Below are 24761 nucleotides of genomic sequence, written 5' to 3'. Positions count from 1 at the left end.
CGAGCTATTAACAACACTACCACTAGCAGGACGATCAACTTTTTTATCAGCAGTATGCTTAGAATCAACAGTTACCACCTTGCTGAAAGAATTATTTCTTGTAAAGCTAGTCGGTCTAGAATAGTCAGTGCTCCCCTTCTTATTCAAAATAATATTTTTCTGTTCTATCATTAGGGCTTTTTGAATAACATCAGTAAGGCTTTTTAGTTCAAACAATCTTACCTCTACCTGAATTTCTTCCTTTAACCCGTTCAGAAAAATGCCCTTAGCAAATTCTTGATCAATTTCTCTTAGAGCGCCAACGTACTTCTCAAATTCCTCCACATACTCTTCCACTGTACCAACCTGTTTCAAAGATAGCAACAATTCAAAAGGATTTTGAATCATTGATGGTTGAAATCTCCTTATGACAGCCACCTTGAAAGCATCCCATGAAGGATTTGGATTGCACCTCTCCCACCATTGAAACCAGCTTAAAGCTCTGCCTTCCAATGCTAACAGAATCGCCTGCATTTTCTCTTCTTCTTGGACCATTTGCAACGAAAAATAGCGATCTAGCTTGCGTGTCCAACCAAAAGCGTCCTCACCGGAAAAAATTGGGATTTCCAATTTCCGCCAACGATTTTGCCCTTTCTCCCTGATGCAGTCACGATCTCCGATCTCACTGCCTCCATCGCCATGATCGTCATCAGATCGCACTCCTAACTTGCTTGCGATTGCAGCAGCAATTCTTCGGTTTTCTTCGTCCTCGCTTCATTTAGGTCAAGCCTCGTGCGTATTTCTTCTCTCTCTAAATTCCAATCATCCGAAGAACGAGCCATGTATCTCGTCAAAACCATACGCAATCGCAGCGGAAACAACCGATCACAGGACACCAGAATCGGTGTCTCTGATACCAGTGTTACAACTGGTAACTCAGAGAAGAGGAATTAGGGATAGACTAGAAGAATGCTATTAAGAATCAAGGTGTTTCTGAATTGAATGTATTATTTCACAATGAAGAACTTGTTACAAGCTTAGAGAAGAAAATTCCTGATTCCCTATGAATCAGTCCAACCAATTCTACTTCTTCCTAACCACCCTAACTGCTCCTAACAGATTGCTATTTATAGTAACTGTTTTGGATCCAATTTCTAACAGAATGACAGCTAAGCTCAAAACAAAACTAACTAACTAACCAACTAACTAACTATTTATTCCTTCTCACATATACATTCCCAAACTTATTTTTATTCGTATCAGTGATTTGACTAGATACACGTCTAAAAAATTTTTATATTGTCGGGGCATACAAATTAAATTGTTATAGATTTGTTGGTTTTATGTTGTTTTTCAAACTTAGATGAATGATGTTATATATATCATTCATTATTAGATTTATCATAAAGGTAAAAAGATAAATATAAGCTGCTACTCATAAACAGGTTGGAGAAGCAGACCCAATTCTTGATGTAATGGCTGTGATGTTAGAGAATATCTCAACTAATACAATGACATCCAAAACAACTGTATATGCTGTCTATCGGACTGCTCAAATAGTAGCCTCCTTACCAAATTTGTCCTATCAGAAAAAGGCAAGGAATGGATATCATTGCTTTAATTCTTCCCTCAATGATTTGTGGCTTTGAGTTTCATGGATATATTTGATACTAAAAGTTACGTTACTTTTCGTCCATAGGCATTCCCTGAGGCATTGTTTCATCAACTACTCCTAGCTATGGTCCATCCAGATCACGAGACACGAGTGGTAGCTCACCGCATCTTTTCTGTCATTGTTGTGCCAACTGCTTCTGACTCCAAGGCATCGGGTGTTCCACGATCACTTTCGAGAGCAGTCTCTTTTTTCTCTTCTTCAGCATCTTTATTTGAGAAACTAAGACTGGAGAAACGTTCTTCAAGTGTAAGATTATTAAGTCAGTACAACAAAGAAAACGTTACTGGAGTGATTGAACCAGCTAATAGCAATGTTGGGATCATAGACAGATTGAAGTCAAGCCATAGTAGGGGTTCTAGTGTGAATAATCCTCCTCTACAAACTAAATGGGACGAACTTACTGCAAACAGTGATAATCATAACTTGGTAAGTCTTGCATTGCATTTATGAGTATACATTACAACGTGTTCTGTTTTACATTGCCTTGAATGGGATGTTACCATGGTTAACATTACTGATCTTATTTTGACTTGAGTACAGGAGATTGTTGCCCTCAGGCTGAGTAGGCATCAGATAAACCGATTAGTATCATCAATTTGGGCACAGTCTATCTCTCCTGAAAATATGCCTGCAAATTATGAAGCAATTGCTCATACATACAGCTTGGCACTGCTTGTTTCTAAAGCGAAGGTTATTACTAGATTCATGATTATGATATTTCTTCATATATTAACTGAATAATTTTTAAAGGGCTCCTTCTCCTTCTCTTTGTATGGTGCTATGTTTTTTACATGATAATATATGTGATACTTGCAATACTAACTTTTCGGGGGGACAGGGACAAGCCAATAGTTGGGATTGGTTGTACTTATACAATGTAGTCAGCAATTTCATTTTACAGCTAAGAAAACATGGACAAGCCAATCTGTCCCTTGTGAATAAGAGGAACTAGGTTAATTGTAGCTTTGATATTGGCTGTACTCTTTGATGCTGCTCTAGCATTAAGCATGTTTTGTGGGTTGGTTATGACAGTTTTGATGAGTGTATGTGGAACTTTCTTTAAGTCCCTTGTTATCCTACAGCTTTGATGTAACATCATTACATGTATAATTTTAATTCTACCCTATTCATCTACTGTCTCTAAAATGTCTACTGGGACTCAACTTTGCTGATCGAAATGTTTGTATTTCCTTATAAACTATAATGCTACCATGGATGTTTATATTGAGTTTGTGAAGGTACCGACCGTAGAATATTGATGTCTATGATCTGACGTATTTTAAGTTATTCTCTAAGATCTAGTATGCCGGTGTGCATTGTTTAGGGAGAGAAAAGCTTTCTACTTCTGTACTTTTCCTTTAAAAACTTTCTTGTCTTTGCAGAATTCTTTTCACGAGATAATAGTTCGGAGTTTTCAACTTGCATTTTCTTTATGGAATATTTCTCTTAAAGAAGGTGAGCATTCAGTTATGATAAACTTAAATTTGATTGTCCTTAGCACTGAATCTAGTATAATAGGTAGGCACTATTGACACATGATTGGATTTTCTATTTGGTCTTTTATTGGTAGGAAATAAATTTTTAAGCTTAAAATTAGGTTTAGACTAAAAGATGGTCGGTAACAAAAGCTGTTAAATTCCGATTTTGGGCCACAATTAACTAGATAATGGCAGCCTCACCATGCTTGCTGTTGCCACTTCCATTGCTGTTGACATAGGCTACAGAGGACTAGTGATTGATTCCGATTATATGAAGGGATAAATTCGATTTGCAAGGAAGAAGAAATGGTTTTTGAGGAGGCTTAGAGCCCTTAGTAAATAATATAAGAGATGGAGAAGCTCCTTAGCTCATCTTGAGTTTGTCCCTCAAGAAAGAGGGACTAAATTTTGTTCCTATAAGAAATTTGAAGCCAAAAGGATGTGAAGTGAATTGCAATGTTGGGCAGCCAGTTGAATGTTAAATGGTGGATTGTGATTAATAAGAAACCAGTACTTTTGATGAATTACACAAGTTGTTTACCAAGAAAATCTTAGAAAATATACGACCATTTGAAAAATATTCTATATATCCATTTTACTTGAAACCAGATACATTTCTATTGGGAGTGGATGCAAAAAGGATACCAAGATAGAACAAACATACTGTGACGTTGGAAAATCAATCCTTTCATCTCTTAATTCCTAATGTTTTTGTAGGGCCATTGCCGCCATCTCGTCGGAGATCACTCTTTACTTTGGCAATTTCAATGATTATGTTTTCTTCAAAAGCATACAACATTGTCCCTCTTGTCCATAGTACCAAGGCAGTGCTTACAGAGAGAAAGGTAAGAAATTTATGTAATTTCCTGCATGTTATTCCTCACAGTAAGCTAATTATGGAGGTTTCAAAAGCATATTCAATGTTATATCTGTTTCAACAATATATGTGATGTCTCAGCTCAAGCAATCAAATTAATAGATAGGGCACTAGTTAAGGAACCAACATTTAAAAATTGCTTATTGAAAAGAAACACAATATATAAGGAACTGGTTAGCATATGTCATTAACTTTAAAGATGTGATTCTGGATTTTTTTTTTAGGAGATTATTGGAAATAAAACATCTTATAACTTAGTTTTTTACATTCTGGAATCAGGTTGACCCCTTCCTTCATTTGATTGAAGACAAGTTGCAAACCGTAAGCTGTGCACCTGACAATCCGACCATCAGCTATGGATCCAAAGAAGACGACGATAGGGCCTTACACACACTTTCAGAATTATTGACTTCTGTACACCAAACGCAGGAATCCTTTGCTTCTGAAATCATCAGAAGCTTGGACATTTTTTCAAAAGTAAAGCTCTTGCTTCTTGTGTAGGCTTTGGAGTTTGGACTATCTAGGGGTAAAATATATTCACATTTTTTGAACATTCTGAATTTTTGGTTTTTAATGCAGGCTGAATTATTGTCAATAAAGGAGAAAATGCTAGAAGAATTCTCACCGGATGATACATGTGAACTTGGATCTCAGTTGACCATGAATATTACCAGAAAGGTGCGTCATGTGGATTTCTGAAGGACAAATTTGTTTCAAAACTTATAGCTATCTATATGTTTTTTTCCTCTATTTATAACCAAAAGTTGTGACAATATTGTTACTTTCACATTTATCAGGACACTTCGGCAAACGATGACGACTTTATTTATGAATTATTTGAAAGTCAATTAAAACAAAATCCAAGATTGTCCATGGAGGCCCCTAGTCTTTTGAGTGCTAATCAATTCTTAGAATTAGTATGTGATACATTTCTTTCCCTCTTTCATTTTTTTTTGTTCATTGGATTGTGTTGTAAGTTATTCTCATATCAATAACACAAAATTTCGCACTGCACTTTTGAGTGTAGGTTTTCGACCCGTCTCATCCTGCTGGGAGAATTTCTGTATCAACTGCATTTGATACACCTTACGAGGATATGGCTGATAACTGTGAGGTACTTATGATGGGAAAGCAAAAGATGTCTAGATTGATGAGTACTGAACAAAAGCAAGAATGTTCAGTGAGCTCCCTTTTACCACATCACAGCGATGAATCAAAAAATATGGTTTCCTCTTCCCATGTGGATCTTCAGAAGGTAGTTGCTTGCTTTTGTATCCAAATTTAGTGAACATACCACTCTGAGATATAAACAAAAAGGGTAACTGAAAAGTTAACGTGTCTGATCTTAATGTTTAACCAGATAGATCAACTTTTCAACTACCATTTTTACTTATATTTTATTCCGAAGGGAGTATATGTTTCCATTCCCGTGGAAGTTTATTAAATTTTGTAGATAAAAATGTGCAGTGTGTAAGTTATAACCCATGGTTATTATTTTTAAGACTAATATTAACCTTTATTAATGGCCAACAACTTTATAGCAATAGTATTTACATATACAAATTTTAAATGGAATATAAAATCTAATTAAATTATATATAACATGCAGCAGGACAAGCCTATCTTTGATGATGAAAATTTTGTGGAATTGTATCGACCGACTTCTGGCCCAGTTCCCATGTTGTGTGGAGCAGAATATCAGAATCATCCTCACTTTTTCCAACTGCCTACAGCAAGTCCCTTTGATAACTTTCTAAAAGCTGCTGGTTGTTGATCTTGTAGTTGTATTGAATTACAAATGCTATTAGGTTGTTGAGAAATCATATTGAAGAAAGAAGTAAGGAATCTATCTTTATGTTTGGATAAGAGTTAGGTATGACAAAATTACAGTGGCACTGTGGTTTTGCAAAAGCTCTAAAAATGTAGTTTTTGTCAAAATCGTGGTGGTTTCTGTAATTCTGTCAATTTGACTGTTAATTCAAACAAGCACTAAGCACCGTAAATTTACTGGTGCCGAAAGCCACGATATTTCTTGAAGTATTACAGTGTTGGTGTTTTAATCATAATGGGTTGTGTTTCTGATTTTTGAATATGCAATTCTTTACTATTTTTGTCACCTAACCTTGTATATTATAATGGCCTGGAAAGGCTTCATGCATTTCTTGTAAATTATAAAACTCTATTGACATTTTATTTCCATGTACATACTACATATACAGAAACTGCAGGTTTTTTGGTGACAGCATAATATTATTTACATAAGGAATTTCAATTGAGTACATGTGACAATTGTTTTTCTAATTTTTATTTTGAACAACAACACTTTTATACTTTCATTGCTATGTAATATATCATAACAATTTGGTAAGAATTGTGCTTAATTTTGTCCTAGAAAATAACTATTTATGTAGATGAATTGTAGCCTGGTTGATAATTGATACTATCAAATCAGTGCTTGAATGTAACAAAAGTAAAATCCTTAATTTCCGTTTGTTAGTTTAGTCTTAATTGTTAGTTTAGTCTTATAGTAACAGCGTTTAGTAAACGTTGTTGGAAGCACTGTTGTGTGACATATTAAATGGCAATAAACATGTCAATTCACATTATGTCATGTAACTAAAATTAAAATTAAAGTCAATCATTGCCATTGACTTTAAAATATTTTGTTCGATTTTGGTAATAATCGATTCTTACTTTTCTATATTTTTATTTCAATTCATATGAATGAAAAGAAACTTACATGATACTTCACATAATGTTCATCATTTTTCAACATAAATTTAAAATAAAAATGCTCAGTGAATATTTTATTTTTCGTCTTCCTTTCACCATTTATGATATCTGACAAAAATTTCATGTCGACAACATTGCATTTCATTTCAACAAAAAAAAACATTGTCAATAACACACATGAAAACCATGCATGAAAATTAAACCAGCACAAGATGTGCATGGCTAGACAAAAGATAGAGTCCAGGGAACAAAATACGAAACTCCATCACTCGTCTAAACCTAGAGCACATGCTGCTGCTAAAAAAAACTAGCACCACAAAATTGCTAGCACGAAAAAAAACAAAAACCTATCACCAATCTTGCACCAAAACATTAGCACATGCTGCTACTTAACAAATGAGATTTCCAAGCTTAATCCACTCATTACTGATGTAAAAACTTGTCGCCACTGAATGAGTTGCCAGTCGAGCAAATTAAACTCCCAAACTCCACATATATCAGAAAGAAACCAAAATGATAATTAGCACCATAGCCTCCAAAGATCATCCAAACCAGAATATCAATAAGAGAAGCAATACAATTGGATATCTGTAAAAACAATTGAGAGCAAACATAAGATATAAGATATGGTCACCTTTTCAGGAGTGTAAGCGACCACATTGGCTTGCCACATAGATATGGAAAACTATGATGGGAGCACAGTTAACTTTTTTTATAACTCCAAGAAAACAGCACAAGAAGGTTCACCAGAGAAGCAGAACCCCTCTTTTTCAGTAATTTTAGCAACAGAACCCTGTGGTGCAAGGTTCCCATATAATATTTAAATGTAAGCTGTCTTTTTTATGGGATTCTCAATTGACCTTAATACTTCCTGAATCACATATCATAAAAAACTTAGTTTATTTTAATGAACAGTCAAGGAGGGAAAAGTTTTGCATTTTCAGCTAGGGTCTTTCCAGTGACTAGAGAGCATGTATATGAATGACTAGATACACTTTTGTTTCTGCATACTCAGAATAGATAAACTTTTGTTTCTGCATACTCAGAAAACACTTTTGTTTCTACACTACACTAACATAAATTTAGTCTGGCAAGCCTAACCAAAATCATATAAGCATTTCTAAATCAGAGTTACGAGCAGAGTCAAATCTGTTTTTATCTTCCTAAAAGTCGTAAATTACCAACAATATTTATCAACAACCAAACATAATGTATATAATTTATATACCATGTACACAAAAAGAATAGTATTTACTTACACATGTTGCATCCCACACACATACTGTATACAACCCAACATAAAAGAACAATTATTATATAGCTGCATCATATTGAAAACAAAACAATGGCCACCATTCAAGATACGGGCTACCCAAAATGTACCTAGACTCAATTATTGGAATTTGAATCTAAGATCATCAAGACACAATACCCCAAATTTTGCATTCAAAATCGGAGCACAACACCATCATCAAAATGTATTCAACTAAGGACCCATCTAGGTTCAAATATCAAATTTGGCATCTAAAAGCATCAAAGCAAAATACCAACATTTCAAATTTAGAATCACCTAGACTCAAATATCAAATTTCACATCTAATGTTATTGAGGCACGATACTAACAATATAATTTATCAAATTTAGGACTATCTATGCTCAAATATTGAATTTGCATCTAAGGTCATCGAGGCACAAACCATCATCCAAATTTATCAAATTTGAGCTCATTTAAGCTCAAATACTTAATTTCGCACCCATTGTAATTGAGACACGGTATCATTGTCTCAATTTATAGAATTTAGAATCATTTATGTTCATATATCAATTTTCCCTTTCAAGGTTCTAGGCTCAATCGTCAAATTTTGAATCCAAGGTCATTAAGTCACAACACCTTCATCCCAATTAATTGAAATTAAGAACTATTAGCTTCAAATACCAAATTTCATGTCTAAGGTCATCAAGTCTTAATACCATCATCTAAAGTTATCGAATTTAGGACCCATCTTTGCTCAAATATCAATTTTGACATTCAAAGTCATGAACCACAATACATTATCCCAAATTTTACAAATTAAGAACTATCTCGACTCATATATCAAATTCCACATCTAATATCATCGAAGTACAATACTACCATCTCAACCAATTAATAGAATCTAAGATCATTTATGCTCAAATATATATTTTCACTTTCAAGGTCATCAAGACACATTCACATCATCCCAATTTATTGAATTTATAATCATCTAGCTCACATAATAAGTTTCGCATCATAGTCATCGAGGCAACAATCATCCCAATTTATCAAATTTCGCCTCCAACGTCATGAAGTCAATATACTACCATCCAAGTTTATTATTATAGATAAAGCTCACTTCAGAGCTTCCATTAAGGGTCGTCGAATTTAAAGAGATGTAGTAGTGATTAAAGAGTTCAAATTCCGACGAGCTACAAAGCTAAACTCGAGAGGACCGCATGTTCATTGAAGGTCCAGTCAAAAAGCTTATATTTCTTTTTTCATTTCTATATCTCTCTTTCTAAACGAGCCAACCATGAAAAGTCCAATGAAGGATAACAAAACTTAAATGGAATGAGAAAGAGATGTAGTTGTGATTAAAGATTTCAAATTCCGACAAGCCAGAAAACTAAACTTGAGAGGACTACAACTTCAAGTGAATTTGTCCAATCAATAAGCTTATATTTCTAGAAATTTTAATCCATAGATTGTCATATTTTTTCAGCAACAATTAAATCAAATTTCTAGGATTCGAATAACCTGGATATCAAACGTTCTTGAATCAAGAACGCCATGTTACCGCCGCAAACCAAAATAAATTTATAATCATCTAGATCACATAATAAATTTCGCATCATAGTCATTGAGGCAACAATCATCCCAATTTATCGAATTTCACCTTCAAAGTCATCGAGTCAATATACCATCATCCAAATTTATTATTATAGATAAAGCTTACTACAAAGCTTCTATTAAGGGTCATCAAATTTAAAGAGATGTAGTAGTGATTAAAGGGTTCAAATTCTGACCGTCTACAAAGCTAAACTTGAGAGTACCGCAGATTCATTGAAGGGCCAATCAGGAAGCTTGTATTTCTTTTTTCATTTCTACATCTCTCTTTCTAAACGAGGCAACCATGAAAAGTCCAATGAAGGATAACAAAACTTAAATGGAATGAGAAAGAGATGTCGTTGTGATTAAAGATTTCAAATTCCGACAAGCTAGAAAACTAAATTTGAGAGGACTACAGCTTCAAGTGAATCTGTCCAATCAATAATCTTATATTTCTAGAAATTTTAATTCACATATGGTCATATTTTCAACAGCAATTAAATCAAATTTCTAGGATTCGAATAACCTAGATATCAAACGTTCTTGAATCAAGAATGCCATGTTACCGCCGCAAACCAAAATGAATTTATAATCATCTCGATCACATAATAAATGTCGCATCATAGTCATCGAGCCAACAATCATCCCAATTTATCGAATTTCGCCTTCAAAGTCATCGAGTCAATATACCATCATCCAAATTTATTATTATAGATAAAGCTTACTACAAAGCTTCTATTAAGGGTCATCGAATTTAAAGAGATGTAGTAGTGATTAAATAGTTCAAATTCCAACTAGCTACAAAGCTAAACTTGAGAGGACCGCAGATTTATTGAAGGCCCAATCAATAAGCTTGTATTTCTTTTTTCATTTCTACATCTCTTTCTAAAGGAGACAACCATGAAAAGTCTAATGAAGGATAACAAAACTTAAATGGAATGAGAAAGAGATCTTTGTGATTAAAGATTTCAAATTCCGACAAGCTAGAAAACTAAATTTGAGAGGACTACAGCTTCAAGTGAATCTGTCCAATCAATAATCTTATATTTCTAGAAATTTTAATTCACATATGGTCATATTTTCAACAGCAATTAAATCAAATTTCTAGGATTCGAATAACCTAGATATCAAACGTTCTTGAATCAAGAATGCCATGTTACCGCCGCAAACCAAAATGAATTTATAATCATCTCGATCACATAATAAATGTCGCATCATAGTCATCGAGCCAACAATCATCCCAATTTATCGAATTTCGCCTTCAAAGTCATCGAGTCAATATACCATCATCCAAATTTATTATTATAGATAAAGCTTACTACAAAGCTTCTATTAAGGGTCATCGAATTTAAAGAGATGTAGTAGTGATTAAATAGTTCAAATTCCAACTAGCTACAAAGCTAAACTTGAGAGGACCGCAGATTTATTGAAGGCCCAATCAATAAGCTTGTATTTCTTTTTTCATTTCTACATCTCTTTCTAAAGGAGACAACCATGAAAAGTCTAATGAAGGATAACAAAACTTAAATGGAATGAGAAAGAGATCTTTGTGATTAAAGATTTCAAATTCCGACAAGCTAGAAAACTAAACTTGAGAGAACTACAGCTTCAAAAGTGAATTTGTCCAATCAATAAGCTTATATTTCTAGAAATTTTAATCCACATATGGTCATATTTTTTTCAGCAACAATTAAATCAAATTTCTAGGATTCGAATAACCTGGATATCAAATGTTCTTGAATCAAGAACGCCATGTTACCGCCGCAAACCAAAATGAATTTATAATTATCTAGATCACATAATAAATTTCGCATCATAGTCATCGAGGCAACAATCATCCCAATTTATTGAATTTCGCCTCCAAAGTCATTGAGTCAATATACCATCTTCCAAATTTATTATTATAGATAAAGCTTACTTCGGAGCTTCCATTAAGGGTCATCGAATTTAAAGAGATGTAGTAGTGATTAAAGAGTTCAAATTCCGACCAGCTACAAAGCTAAACTTGAGAGGACCGCAAATTCGTGGAAGGCCCAACCAAGCTTATATTTCTTTTTTCATTTCTACATCTCTCTTTCTAAATGAGGCAACCATGAAAAGTGCAAATAACAAAACTTAAATGGAATGAGAAAGAGATGGACTACAGATTTATTGAAGGTCCAATCAAGAAGCTTATATTTCTAGAAATTTGAATCCACATATGGTCATATTTTTTCAGCAACAATTAAATCAAAATTCTTGGATTTGAATAATCTGGATATTAAATTAAACGTTCTTGAATCAAGAACGACAGGTTACCGCCGCAAACCAAAATGAATTTATAAAGAAATTCAAAGGAGAAAGGATTGAAAGTGGAAAATTTTATAGCACTGCAGATTCATTGAAAGTCCAATAAAAAAGTTTGATATTTCCTTCTTTTGTTTCGACATCTCTCTTTAGAATCGAAGCAACCAGTGACAACCAAACTTGAATTCGAAAATCATTGTTTATGACTCAGTGATATTTAAAAAAAAATAATTGATATAAAAAATTGGGAACAATTGATCGAAAATAATCGTTTATGCCGCTTCTTGGTTCTCTTTCAATAACTAGATAATATAAAAAATTCAATTCAAATTTCAGAAGAAAAAAGATGAAAGTAACCGTGGCGAGATCGAATTCAGATTGCAGACTCATGAAATCCAATCAACGAACTCTGTCTTCTTTTCGGCAGAAGCTCTCGGTTCTCATTAATTAACAACTAAAACCCTAATGTGTGCTCTTTAAATTGTTACCTAACTTTTTTTGTTTTACGCGTTCTTTATTTCTTAGTTTTTCTTTACGCATTGCTTTTTATTTACGCGGTGATTTTTTTTTTTTTTTAACGGTTAAATATAATTTTTATTTTAAGTCAACCGTTAATGTATTATTACTATTAATTAATAATATTTTAATTTTTTGCATATAAAAGATAACTTTATTCAGTTTTTTTTTTTTACAATCTTAAATAAAGCAGTTAGCGAAAATATTATTTAGCCAACCTGACTTTCCTATTTATTAATTTTTTGTACAAAGAGAGTGGTCTTTTGAATTTATTTTTAAATATCTCCATTCATCATAAATATTTAGAATTTTGAAAATTAATTTAGTTAATAAAAACAATTTAATGGTAAATATTATAAAATATTAGAAATATCAATAATTGATTGACAAATTAAAAATATATATTATAGATACAATATAGTAATATTAATTTAATTTTCTCGGCTAACACTTTTAAAAAGAATAATTTTTTTTTGTATATTTGTATAAAATACATATTAAATTGAGTTTAATGTGTCTATTTCTCGATCTCTATATTTGATTGAGTCAATTTTTAGACTCTAATTTATTATTTCACCACATCAAATTCAATGAATTGTGGATTTAATAAGTATGCGACGAAACTGAATTGATTTCAAAATAAATCGTCAAATAGTTATCCTTAAATTTGTGATATATCACTCAAACTCGACTATTTTTCTATTTTATCTTTGTTTTAATTTTTCTTTTATAAGGTTAAAAGATGCATATTTCTATTAGTTTCTTTAGAAAGAATAAATAAAATATTAGAAGGAAGGCATAGTTTTTTTTACCCAAAAAAATGTAATAAATATTATGAGGAGCATATATAAGAAATAGATACTCTAACTAATTAATGAGCACTACCTTTCATTGATGCCTAGCTAAAACACTTGTGTAGTTGTTGTATGATAACAAATATCTACATTTATTCACAAGAGATTCATACTTAGTAGACTTATCTTTGAACATATTGTCAACCACCAATTTGGAACTCGTTTTAAAAATAACGGTTGTAAGATTAAGAACATTTAACCATAGCATTGCTTGGCAAACACCCCGAGCTTCTCCATCCATTGAGTTCATTTTCCATGGTCTCCGATCAGAAGGAAGACATAGTTAATAGGGAATAAAATCAAATATTCACAAGACAAAATAAAGGTTAATGGTTTTAATTGTTATTAGATAGTTTTATTTATCTAATGTGGTCCATTCAACTAATATGTTCACATGTTCACATTGTAATCTTAAGAAATAAAATTTGGCTTAAATCTTTTCATACTGCTGGTACTCTTCTACCTTAAAAACATAAAACAACCATTAAAAGCTAGATCAAGAGGTGTTTTGTGTAAAACTATTTTATCATACATATACCGAAAATATCTGTTTTTTGTATGCGATAGCATAGTTTCAAACATACTCTAGATTTTAAATATAAAAAATAATAATAATAATAATAATAATAATAATAATAATAGTAATAATAATAATAATAAATATATTTAATATATTAATTTTTATTGATCTAACTTCAAATTATATTTAAGTAAAAAAAAAAAAAAAAAAACTTTACACTATATCCAAGGCCGTGGTAGGTAAGTAACTGCATCTAAAATTTATCTTACGCAAATAACATTAAAAGCACTGCAATGGTGGTGCGAATAGCAAGCCATTATCATAATTGATCTCAACTTTGGGTCATATTAGAATAGTGGGCCTATTGGGGAAGCACGTATAAGCGCTAATTGTACTAGTTTCTGGCTCTCCCATAGCAGTAGAAGAAGTCGTGCATCTCTTCAATCCTCTTCAGTTCGCACCATCGCACAAACAAACAGATCGAAAGCATCAGGTACGAACCCTAACCCTAGAAATTTTCTCCATACGCTCTCTCGAACCTTTCTCTCAATTATCTTAATCTGTTAATTCGATTTTCGTTTAAATTTTATCTATGTTTCAAACGCTTCTGATTATTCTAGATTGGTTCGATTCTATGATAAACGAATAGGCTCTAACTCGAACTGTCCTCCACAATTTTCTTAATTTTTCGATTTTTTTCTTCTTCAATTTTTTATCAAATTATGTATTGAATTACTATCGGGATTTAGGTTACGCAATTTGTGCATTGGATTTTAGTGTAACTTTGATTCCCCTCCCTGATTCTCTATTCAATCTGGCCTATATTGCATTTCAATTTTTTTTCTTCTTAACCCCGTGGCTCCGAATGAAGCTAAGGTTCTGAATCTTGTAATTGATTTTATTGTGTAAATAAATATCCTAATTTCTTCGATGATGCCTAGAAATGCACTTTAGGGATTGGATTGTACTCTGCACAATTCACTACCATCCTGTAGGTATATTAATTAATGTTTTAGTTTCTGGAAAGATCTAGAAATGGTGCCAAATGCAATATAGGTGCTGTCAATAGTTTATTAACGTATGCCCCTGCTGCTAACATTTTGGATACATGTATTTAATGGATAGTGCAAACCACTTTTATGTTTTCATCCAATCAAATCCCATGATTTGTTCGTACCATCACCTTATTTTTAAAATAATTTAGTTAAAATTAAGATTTGGTGAAATCATTAGGATGAAAATACATATCCATTAAACTCTTATTTATATTTCTGCATGTGTGGGTTTGAATCAAATATCTACGTGCTCCTATTTATTAAGATATGATTTTTAGCATTTAGCGCCCAGTATGGCTTATGCCCTGCCTATAGCTTCTATAGAATTTTGTCTGGAAGGGAGCCCTCATTTTTTATGTCTTAATTTTTGGCAGCCACATCCTTTGTTTTCTGTATAGGGACGGATACTTCTCTTGTTTAGTCATTCTTTATATTTTTTAAATTTTAAGGGAGATAATTGTTTTTTCTTTGTATACAGTTTAGTTTTTAATCATGTCGGGAAAGTATATCATATCTGCTATTGTTGGATCATTTGGAATTGCATGGGTTTGTGACACCACTGTGTCAGACAGAAAGATATTTGGAGGTAAGTTGTGCTTTTCCATTGGATCAATTTGCATTGTTGCTGTTTCAGCAGTATGTGAACTACAATTTCTTTCTTCTTCAGGTACTATCCCCGGCACAGTTTCAAACAAGGAGTGGTTGGAAGAGACTGACAAGAAGTTTCAGTCATGGCCTCGTGTCGCTGGTCCACCAGTGGTCATGAATCCTATTAGTCGCCAGAATTTCATTGTGAAGTCCCGCACTGAGTCTTGAATTTGGTTCTTTATTGATTTGAAATTAATTGGTTCACCATGGTCATGAAATGTGTCACCATAAATGATAACTACACCTGAGATGAGACTCTTGCAGTTCAATTAGTGTTTGGGGAGGTTTTGCCATGTGAATGTTTTGTCCAAATAAATTGTTGATGTTATCTTGGATTCGCTGATGCATATATTATTTTGAAATTCTATGTGCTAAGAATAGCACAAATTGTTTATGATACGATTCTTCTTTTACAGTAATTGCTCTGCTACCGGACTTTGAATTTTTAGACGGCATCGTTTAGTAATGGGATCCACGTTAGTTCTGTTCGCTTGCAAATTATGGAATCTGGGTTTGAATTTATTTTAACTTAATAATGTTTTTGCCGGTAAAAATAATGTTACTGTAATGCCAAAGTTTTCTATCTAACGGGAACTCCATAGCTGTAAACCCGCCATTGAAAATCCATCTTTTTATATAAAACAAGTTTTTTGGGTACACGTAAACATGATTTTTTTTTTCTGGTTTAGAAATACATTTCTGGAATTGATTTTTTAGAAATGATGGGTAGAAGAAGTTCTCTCGCACTTGATTTGTTAGAAAATCAAGGGCCTGACATTACATATAAAGCTAAACATGAAATACGAGATGAAGGTCTTGAAATTTGTTATTCAAGAAAGCACATGATAATTTTTTCCATACAACAATTAAATTAAAAGCATTACTTAAAATATTCTTCCTATCTTTGGTCAGTTGGTGGCAATCTTCCTCGAGCCTCTTCTACTTCAACTTTGACCCTCTTTTCTTTCTATCTCCTTAAAGTTGTTTTTCACGTGCATTGATCATTAAATATTTGAAAGAACAAAAAGTTATGCTGTAATTTAGCAATTAATACTATATTGTTCAGCTAATTTTGTGTCTAAATGTGTATTAAATTAGTTATTATAAATTCACATGGATGAATTAGCAAAAGATCTGTTTAAAGAGATTGTTCATCTAACACCTCATTTTTGCTCACATATCTAAAATACAATCGGAAGCACACTTCCTATAATATATTTCACTCAAACTAACACTCGCAAGGAATGATCAAATAGATTACCGAAATTTGAGGGAGATTGTTCAACAACCACCTTTGTTTAATTATACAACATATAAGATAAAGTAAACTCAAAAGAGAGCAAAATACAAGGGGACCGCATTTTCATCCTCTACCCTAAACCAGAAAACCTCAAGTCTACTCCCTGCAAGCATGTAATATGTGAAGAAATAGTTTTCTAACTAACTAACTCATTAACAAATTAGAATTAAAGTTAACTAGCTTCTGACCACACTTCAATTAAATAACTAATTATCAATTAATCATTGATGCATGTTAACCAACAAGACTAGTGATATTTTAACACACAAATATGATATCACATTTCGACAATAAATTAGATATTTATTACAGTTGAAAGGTGATTAATTATGTTTAATTGAGGTTAATATGTTAATGAATCTAACAAAGTGTCGTTATTCATTAACTATCTACCGACCACATTAATCACAATTTTTAAATATATATTTAAAAACAAATCACGATTTAATCACTATCATGTATATTTGAACACCTCAAAATCATGTATGTTTGAACATATTGAATAATTTTTATAACGACGTATTATATATATTGAAAATTATAGTTAATAGTATTTAATGAACACAATTAATAAATTGTGACACTTTATTATATTAATTAATTATTTATTAAATGCAATTAACCACGTATATATACCATACTGCACGAAATTTAACTTGGTGTTACCATGCTTGACAAGGAAGCATCATAGAAACACAAAATCTTGATTTGGCCTCTGTTCTTGGTCTAGAACTGGATAGACACAAACTAATAACGAATCGTTGGCTATAACTTGGGTCATACGTTATTTAATTTTTGATACATGTAAATGATATTATCTAATGCGTAGTCAATATACCTGGAATTAATAGATTTATTTTTGGCAAAGGAAGCATCAGAGAAGCTTGTGTTTCTTCCCTTTTGTAACAAAAAGGAATACCTTGTCGTTCCACGACGCCAACCGTACGAGGATTCTACTAGATACTATGAAGTTCCAAAATTCTATTTTGCCGTTTGAATTTCGTGTCATTGCCGACTTTCATTTGTACCCCACTATTACTTTTGTTTTGATTAAAAAGTATTTTTATATTTGTAATCTTTTAATTTTAGAATAAACCAAAAGTAAAATAAAATAAATTAAGCCGCCTCACACTTTTACTTCTGGCGTCTTTCTTTTTCTCCATTAGCATGGTTTGAAGTCATTTTTGGCTTTGAATTATTCTTTAATATTATTTTTTTCTTGTTTTATTTAGTTAAAGCGATAAAGTTTAACTTTTTTTATTCAGTGATATTATTTTATTTCATCATACTAGTGTGATGTTATTTTATTTATTTATATTTGTGTAATATTTTTTATTTGCTGTACAGTTCGCTTTTTTAAATTAAATATATATATCAATTATAATTTTTTACGATTAATAAATTAGTCGTCAACAATATAATTTTAAATATATTAATATTTTAATCACCTTAATTTTATTATATTTATAAGATTATATTAGTACGTCGTAAATTTATTTATAGATTCATTATCTTTAATTTTAAAATATTATTTTATATTATTAAATGTATTATATTAATTTGAATAAATAAATATATTTTAGTAAATCAAAAAATATTAATTTGCTATAATTATTAAGAATGAGTAATTTCATTTAATTTTTATGTATGATAAAAATAACAATTGTATTGTTTAAAATATCCTTTACGAACACTTGTTTTCAAAAGAATAAAATAAAAATAATAAAATATATACTAATTAAATGATGGAAATTTTTAGACTCTGAAATCGGAATAGTATTAAAGTAGTGTAGTAACCCATTGCACATAACATTATGGGGAGTAGGAAGCTTCATAGTAACTACGTTTGAAGTTCATTCTACAAAATGGGGTCACAAAATTCAGTGATAAATAATTGAAAACAACATAATATTTTGGACATTTTGACGTAATAAAAAATTGAAAACGGTATTTTTGGTGTGACATGGCACAACAATGTTTTTCAAAGTTGATTGACATGGTAGTTGGAAAATCGGAGTTTCTAATGTTCTCGCAGGTTTGCAAGGAACTTGGCCTTCGAAACGAGATGGAATGTATTGTGACTGCCATGTCTGCTATGGAACCAATCATTGTGAAGGCTGATGAACAACAAGCTTACTCCATTGAGTTTCGGAATTGGTGTCTCAATCTCAAAACTCACTTGTATGAGGCTGAAGATATGTTGGACAATCTCCACACTCTTCGCAACCTTGTTATTTCACAACCACAGGTTATTGCTTCTTCTTTGTTTTTTATTTCTTTCTCTAATTTTAGTCTTCAGAGTTTGAATTATGAATTTTGTAGTTATAACTCTTTGTAGCGTTAGTTTGGCAATCAAAGTATCTGCTTGAAACTTATTTGTCTTCATGAATCAATTATTGATATTATTATTTAAGTCATTTTATATACTTGTAGGATGGGGAAGTTGTTGGTGACTTGCTTCGGGGGCTAGATCATAATCAAGCTCTGTCATGTTTTGGTACTCAACATGGTGAATTACATAAAGGAATGAGGCCACGCGAGAGTGGTATTTTGTTGAAAGTGATATGTTGTTTTGGATTTGTTTTTGGTTATATGGTGTTTATGTACTAGAAAAAGTTGAAATAACGAAGTAAATGCTCGTACATATATAGTTTTTATTTTACATAGGGTGTGTTTGCCATAATGTTCTTGTTATTCATTGTTTGTTTAAAGTTGGAAATAGATTGGCTTGAACTGTTGTTGGTTTTTAAAGGGATGTATAAATAAATAATAATTTGAGTTTTAATGGTGATTTATCATGTTTACCATTCTGCCATTTAACAAAACCAGAAAATAATTGTTGATGCTTATTAGATAGATACCCTTGGATTTGGTTCCTTTGTTTAATTCACCTTGGTAATCCTAAACTATCTCTAGCTAATAATGTGTGGATATATAGAGAAATGACATCAAAATTTTATAACCCATGAATTTCAGTGAGTGATTTTGCCAAACTTACTTACTGCTCATTCAAACATACACCAATCATATGTTACAACTTACAAGCTCAAGTGGACCATATTACTTGAACCACATTGTAGATGCAGCCAAACAGACACATAAATAACCATGAGTTGAGATGGCCACCTTTAAAAACTAGTACTTTTGGTGTTGGACAAGATTCTCTATAGTAAAAAAAATAGCCGTTCACTACTGTCAATAGTTGTGGTATCAACAGATTTTGTCATTATTGGTTTCCACAAATTGTTATATATGTTCCTGATGGAAATCATTGTATCATTTCCTTGGAACCGTCCTCTATAAAGTAGTACTAAAGCTACAAGCCAGACACACTTTTGTCTTTAATTGTTATATAGACCCAAGTATTATATATACGATATAATTATAATTTGTACTACTTATCCTTCAAAAATAGAGGCCACATCCACTCTTGTTTTAAGTCTCTTTGTCATCCTATGATCTACTTGCAAAGCACAAATAATTTGGGCATAAAATGTTAGATAAATCATTAAACAAGAATAATGTTGTTATTGTCAAGTAAGTTACACATGTTAGGATATATTATTGTTTTTATACTAACAAATAATATATTTGTAACACCCCGGCCCTCCAGCGTTACCGGCAATGTTACCTCACGAGCTTCTCGAGTTTTTGCCTCCCGTGGGATTCGAGCCCAGTACCTAGGGGATAAGTACCGCCTCATCACAATCCCACTACCAATTGAGCTAAGGCAAGGTACCTAGGGGATAAGTACCGCCTCATCACAATCCCACTACCAATTGAGTGGGATTGTGATGAGGCGGTACTTATCCCCTAGGTACCGGGCTCGAATCCCACAGGAGGCAAAAACTCGCCAGGATTTCCAATTTGAGGAAAGGGGGGGCGAGAAGCTCGTGAGGTAACATTGCCGGTAACGCTGGAGGGCCGGGGTGGCAATGCAAGCTGTTGAGATGTATGTCTAAAAGTAACATATATATCCAGCAGAACTAGGAAGTACACCATGGATGGACAGACACATCAAATGTATAGTCTGTGATCCCAACAAAAATAAACTAGAAATTTCAATTTCAATGGGAGTTATTTAACACACTAATTGACATCTGAATTAATTCATCTCCCAAATAAATTAAAATACAAAACATGGAAACTTAGGACTAGATCATACTCAATAGGAACTGGTGTATCATGTATCAAGAAGGTCTTTCTTTGAATATGTATGCTCCCTCCAACCTAATTATAGTGTCCAACTCATATAGATAAGCTCACATTTCACAACTAATCCTTAATTTTGGACAAACTAGAAAGGTGAAGATCTATCAATTCTTTCACCATGTAATATACAAGACTACTATTTAAAAGTTGTAACTTGTAATACATCAGTTCCTCAATATCCATGACAAGTTCACACATACTTTGATTTTACTTGATCTCCCGAAGCATTTCTACGACATTCTTCATTTTTGGTCGTTTGGCTGGTGTGTTGTCAGTGCAAAGCAATGCAACTTTTAGAGCAGCAAGCATTTCTTTCCTCCAACCAAAGGAAACTGTACTAAGCCTTGCATCAAGTATCTGCTCTGGAGTTTCTCCTCTTAAAGGAGCACTATGAACCCACTTGACCAAATCTACGCCTTCGCCAAAATCTTCTTCAACAGGTTGTCGAGTTGTAAGGATTTCCAACAAAACAACGCCATAGCTGTAAACATTTCCTGGTGCTGTCACTTGCATGGTGTATGCATATTCTGCATTACATGAAAAAAAGTATCATGAAGAAAATACAAAATAAAAGTTAATATGAAAATTAAATGGAATAATTGCACGCCAGAAAATAGTATACCTGGAGGTATGTAACCGAACGAACCGGCAACTGCACTAATACTTCCGGTGCCTTTGGTTGGATCAAGAAGTTTCGAAATCTCAATTTCTCCAACCAATGGCTTGAAGTTTGAATCCAAAAGAACATTGCCAGAAGAAATGTCAAGATGGATAATCGTGACATGATGAAGGAAAGCCAAGCCTTCTGCCACACCAATGGCAATCGATAGCCTAGCTGACCAGTCAGGCTGATAGTCAGGTTGCTTGGTAGATTCATGAAGAAGCTGAGACAATGTTCCGTTTGGAAAATAATTATGCAAGAGAAGAGCAACATCTTCGTAAATGACATATCCGATCGGCCGCACTAGATTCTCATGACAAACTTTGCTTAGCCTTTCAAGTTCTCTAATCATCTTGTTCTGATGGTGGATTATTGTCTTGTCCACAGACTTCAGTCTCCTAACTGATAAGATCACACCAGAAGGCATGGTTGCTTTGTAAACTGCGCTGAAAGTTCCGCTGCTGAGCTTATTCGAATCTTTCAGTGTTGCGTTAACAACAGCATCAAGGTCCACTGCTTGTTTTAAATTATCAACGAAAACTGTTCCTGCTATTATAGTTGGTTTATCATCGGTTGCATCATCAACCATCCCAGCAGCCTCTTTGGCTGCTTTTTCTTGCCTCTCTCTGATCATAAACAGCAAGACAACTACAGTTACCGACGTAAAAACTGCTAAACCAGAACCAATTACAGCCAGTATGATTCTGTAAGAAACCTTGTGATGGTAATTACTGTGATCATCATAAAGATCTCCACATGAAGAATTCAATGGCTCTCCACAAAGCCCTTCATTGCTGAAAAAACTTGAACTAGGACTCTTCTGAAACGGTACAAATGTTGGTATAGGACCTCCAAACAGATTGTTCGAGAAGTTCACCTCGATCAAGCTCAACATTCCCTTAAGCTCAGCCGGGATATTACCTGAGAGCCGATTGTTTGAAACATCGAGAGAAACAAGTTTGTCGAGTTTTCCCAATTCTGTTGGCAGTGGTCCATGGAGATGATTGAAGCTCAAATTTAAAGCTATCTGTAAGTTCCTGATGCGACCGATCTCAGGAGGGATAGTTCCGGTCAAATAATTACTTCCCAATTGTAACTGAAGAAGCTTTGCACAATTTCCAATTTCATGAGGGATCTCCCCTCTTATGGAATTCAGATTCAACAACAAGTATTGCAGCCGAGAAATATTGCAGATTTCATTTGGTATCGTTCCATTGAATCTGTTGTTGCTAATATCAAGCTTGTTAAGACTTTTGCAACTGAGAATTGATTTTGGAATATCACCGAATAAGCTATTTCCAGACAAAATCAATTCCTGAAGGTTCATAAGTTGTCCAAATTCTTGCGGAATAGTCCCAGAAAATCCATTCGAAGCTAAATTCAAGAGGGTGAGATTAGAACACCGAGCAAATTCCGACGCTACCTCACCAGAAAGATTATTATTATCAGCTTCAAAGTATGTTAGGCTACTGAGATTTCCAATGGTCTTAGGAATAGTACCTACAAGATGATTGTTTCCAATTCTAATGCTTGAAAGGGCATGACAATTCCCAATTTCCTCAGGTAAATCACCACTAAAATTATTCTGAGTGAGAACCAGAACTTCTAACTTTCCTGAAGCAAAAATACTTGCTGGTATTGGACCTTCAAGTTGGTTAGAATGAAGGTTTAGTATTTGAAGTTCACGAATCAAGCCTAAATCATTCGGAATCCTGCCGTCTAAACTATTCTCATAAGCCGAAAAAACTCTCAAATTGGTCAGATTACTAACCCAAGAAGGTATAAAACCACTCAATTGATTACTAGAAAGTTGCAAGTCTTGCAATTTCTCTAAGCCATGAAGTTCCATTGGTAACTCACCAACAAGCAAATTATTAGAAAGGTTCAATGATTTTAGACTTGTGAGACCACCAAACTGTGATGGAATTGAACCTTCAAACTTATTAGAAGACAAATCTAGAACTTCAAGCTCAGATAAAGTTCCAAAAGAAGGAGGAATCAATCCACCAAAGTTATTATTTGAAAGATCAAGTAGCTTCAAACTTTTGAGTTCAGACATTAAAGTCACATTACCTTTAAGATTCTTGTGAGCAAGATCAAGCTTCTCCACCATTGAATGATTGCCACAACTTACCCCTTGCCAAGTGCAGTAATCTGAAATTTTTGCATCACTCCATTCAGGAACTCTAAGCTCTTGATTAATTGCATGTAATATAGCTTGGTCCTTGAACTCAGCACACACAAAAACACCATTTGAAAGATACCAACCTAACACAACATACAACAAGCCCATAATCTCCATCTCTGTACACTACTCCCTTCTCTTTCTCTCTCTCTCTTGAAGTGTTGGTAATTCTACTCCACTCAACTCAACACTGTTCTTCTCCCAAATCTGTGATAAAAAAATCTACTAAACTATGTAATCACAAACCAACAATTTTGCGTCTTGTTCTTTTCACTAAAAAAGTCATACTTTTTTCCTTCACCCCTTTTCTTTATTTTGCTTCTGCTTCCATCACTTGGTTAAAGGTAAAAAAATCTTTAGAATCGTTCAGCCCTGAAATGCAGTGACCCAATATAAAAAATCAACATTTAGAAGAATACCCATTTGACATTTATATCAAATTATAATTAAAAAAAATCCATTTTTTAGTCAAAAGTTTCCATTTTGAGAAGAAGCAAAGACAAAAAATGTAAAACAAATAAAAGGGAGTGGATTACATACTTTGTAACAACAAAAGAGAGATAGAAGAGAAGCAAATGAGAAAGTGAGTATGTTGGAGTAAAAGGTCTTCGTTGTTGAGAGAGAGAGAAGAGTAGAATGAATGGTTTTTAGTAAAGTTGTTCACGGATGGATCAGGTGTTTTGTTGTGTCACAAAGTCCCAATAGAGAGAAAGAGAGAGAGAGAGAGAGAGAGAGGAAAGAGATTTGAGGGTGTGAGAGTGAGAGTGTTGAGAAGGAAAGGAAACTCCTCTCCTCTTCCCATGTAGTGAGTGAGTGTATAGGCTTTTTCACTCAGTCACGAGAAATGGGCAGTGCTGAGTGAATGAAAGCTGCATAAAACTTCTGTCTCTCACTGACTCATGTGGGGGCATACTATACTGTATACTCCAAACAA

At 33.2% G+C, this 24761-nt stretch overlaps 4 protein-coding genes and 1 long non-coding RNA gene across 7 annotated transcripts in view; 3 read left to right on the top strand and 2 right to left on the bottom strand.

The window, feature by feature from the left end:
- Positions 1-6290, top strand: part of LOC101511203 (protein SEMI-ROLLED LEAF 2) — a 14864-nt gene extending 8574 nt beyond the window's left edge. The window contains exons 10-19 of one of the 2 annotated variants that reach the window (XM_004493448.4): positions 1425-1574; positions 1679-2080; positions 2195-2344; positions 3037-3109; positions 3850-3977; positions 4289-4486; positions 4589-4687; positions 4807-4926; positions 5037-5264; positions 5622-6290. In XM_004493448.4, coding sequence (XP_004493505.1) covers positions 1425-1574; positions 1679-2080; positions 2195-2344; positions 3037-3109; positions 3850-3977; positions 4289-4486; positions 4589-4687; positions 4807-4926; positions 5037-5264; positions 5622-5783 — 1710 coding nt within the window. In that variant the 3' untranslated portion in view covers positions 5784-6290. Of the gene's footprint in view, positions 1-1424; positions 1575-1678; positions 2081-2194; positions 2345-3036; positions 3110-3849; positions 3978-4288; positions 4487-4588; positions 4688-4806; positions 4927-5036; positions 5265-5618 lie in introns of both variants that reach the window. The other variant, XM_004493447.4, reaches the window with a different exon arrangement.
- A 559-nt stretch (positions 6291-6849) lies between these two features.
- On the bottom strand, positions 6850-12373 carry LOC113785694 (uncharacterized). Its single transcript, XR_003471796.2, has 2 exons — positions 12234-12373; positions 6850-7330 (listed from the first exon to the last, which is right to left on the bottom strand). It is a non-coding gene; the product is annotated as an uncharacterized lncRNA (long non-coding RNA).
- Positions 12374-14120: 1747 nt separating this feature from the next.
- On the top strand, positions 14121-15868 carry LOC101510229 (uncharacterized). Of its 2 annotated transcripts, none has more exons than XM_004493446.4 (3): positions 14121-14259; positions 15305-15407; positions 15489-15868. In XM_004493446.4, exons 2-3 carry the CDS (start codon positions 15314-15316, stop codon positions 15635-15637), a joined length of 243 nt encoding a protein of 80 aa, XP_004493503.1. In that variant the 5' UTR covers positions 14121-14259; positions 15305-15313; the 3' UTR covers positions 15638-15868. The 2 variants fall into 2 exon arrangements, with proteins under 2 accessions (XP_004493503.1, XP_004493502.1); XM_004493445.4 differs by having other exon boundaries at positions 15300-15407.
- A 2718-nt stretch (positions 15869-18586) lies between these two features.
- Positions 18587-19576, top strand: LOC101509910 (uncharacterized). Its single transcript, XM_004493442.4, has 2 exons — positions 18587-19017; positions 19203-19576. Exons 1-2 carry the CDS (start codon positions 18733-18735, stop codon positions 19377-19379), a joined length of 462 nt encoding a protein of 153 aa, XP_004493499.1. The 5' UTR covers positions 18587-18732; the 3' UTR covers positions 19380-19576.
- A 1187-nt stretch (positions 19577-20763) lies between these two features.
- LOC101509582 (leucine-rich repeat receptor-like tyrosine-protein kinase PXC3) lies at positions 20764-24761 on the bottom strand. Its single transcript, XM_004493441.4, has 3 exons — positions 24368-24761; positions 21604-24199; positions 20764-21508 (listed from the first exon to the last, which is right to left on the bottom strand). Exons 2-3 carry the CDS (start codon positions 23942-23944, stop codon positions 21189-21191), a joined length of 2661 nt encoding a protein of 886 aa, XP_004493498.1. The 5' UTR covers positions 23945-24199; positions 24368-24761; the 3' UTR covers positions 20764-21188.

The sequence above is a fragment of the Cicer arietinum genome, chromosome 3 (genome assembly GCF_000331145.2).
Source record: "Cicer arietinum cultivar CDC Frontier isolate Library 1 chromosome 3, Cicar.CDCFrontier_v2.0, whole genome shotgun sequence".
Taxonomy (NCBI): domain Eukaryota; kingdom Viridiplantae; phylum Streptophyta; class Magnoliopsida; order Fabales; family Fabaceae; genus Cicer; species Cicer arietinum.
Note: the sequence above shows the minus strand (reverse complement) of the source record. Positions and strands in the feature narration are given on the sequence as shown.

Coding starts and splice junctions, on each gene's coding strand:
- LOC101510229 (XM_004493446.4), top strand. CDS start 15,314: ATGTCGGGAAAGTATATCATATCTGCTATTGTTGGATCATTTGGAATT. Junction 15,408..15,488: donor AGACAGAAAGATATTTGGAG/GTAAGTTGTGCT, acceptor TTTCTTCTTCAG/GTACTATCCCCGGCACAGTT.
- LOC101509910 (XM_004493442.4), top strand. CDS start 18,733: ATGGCACAACAATGTTTTTCAAAGTTGATTGACATGGTAGTTGGAAAA. Junction 19,018..19,202: donor TTGTTATTTCACAACCACAG/GTTATTGCTTCT, acceptor ATATACTTGTAG/GATGGGGAAGTTGTTGGTGA.
- LOC101509582 (XM_004493441.4), bottom strand. CDS start 23,944: ATGGAGATTATGGGCTTGTTGTATGTTGTGTTAGGTTGGTATCTTTCA. Junction 21,509..21,603: donor GTTCGGTTACATACCTCCAG/GTATACTATTTT, acceptor CATGTAATGCAG/AATATGCATACACCATGCAA.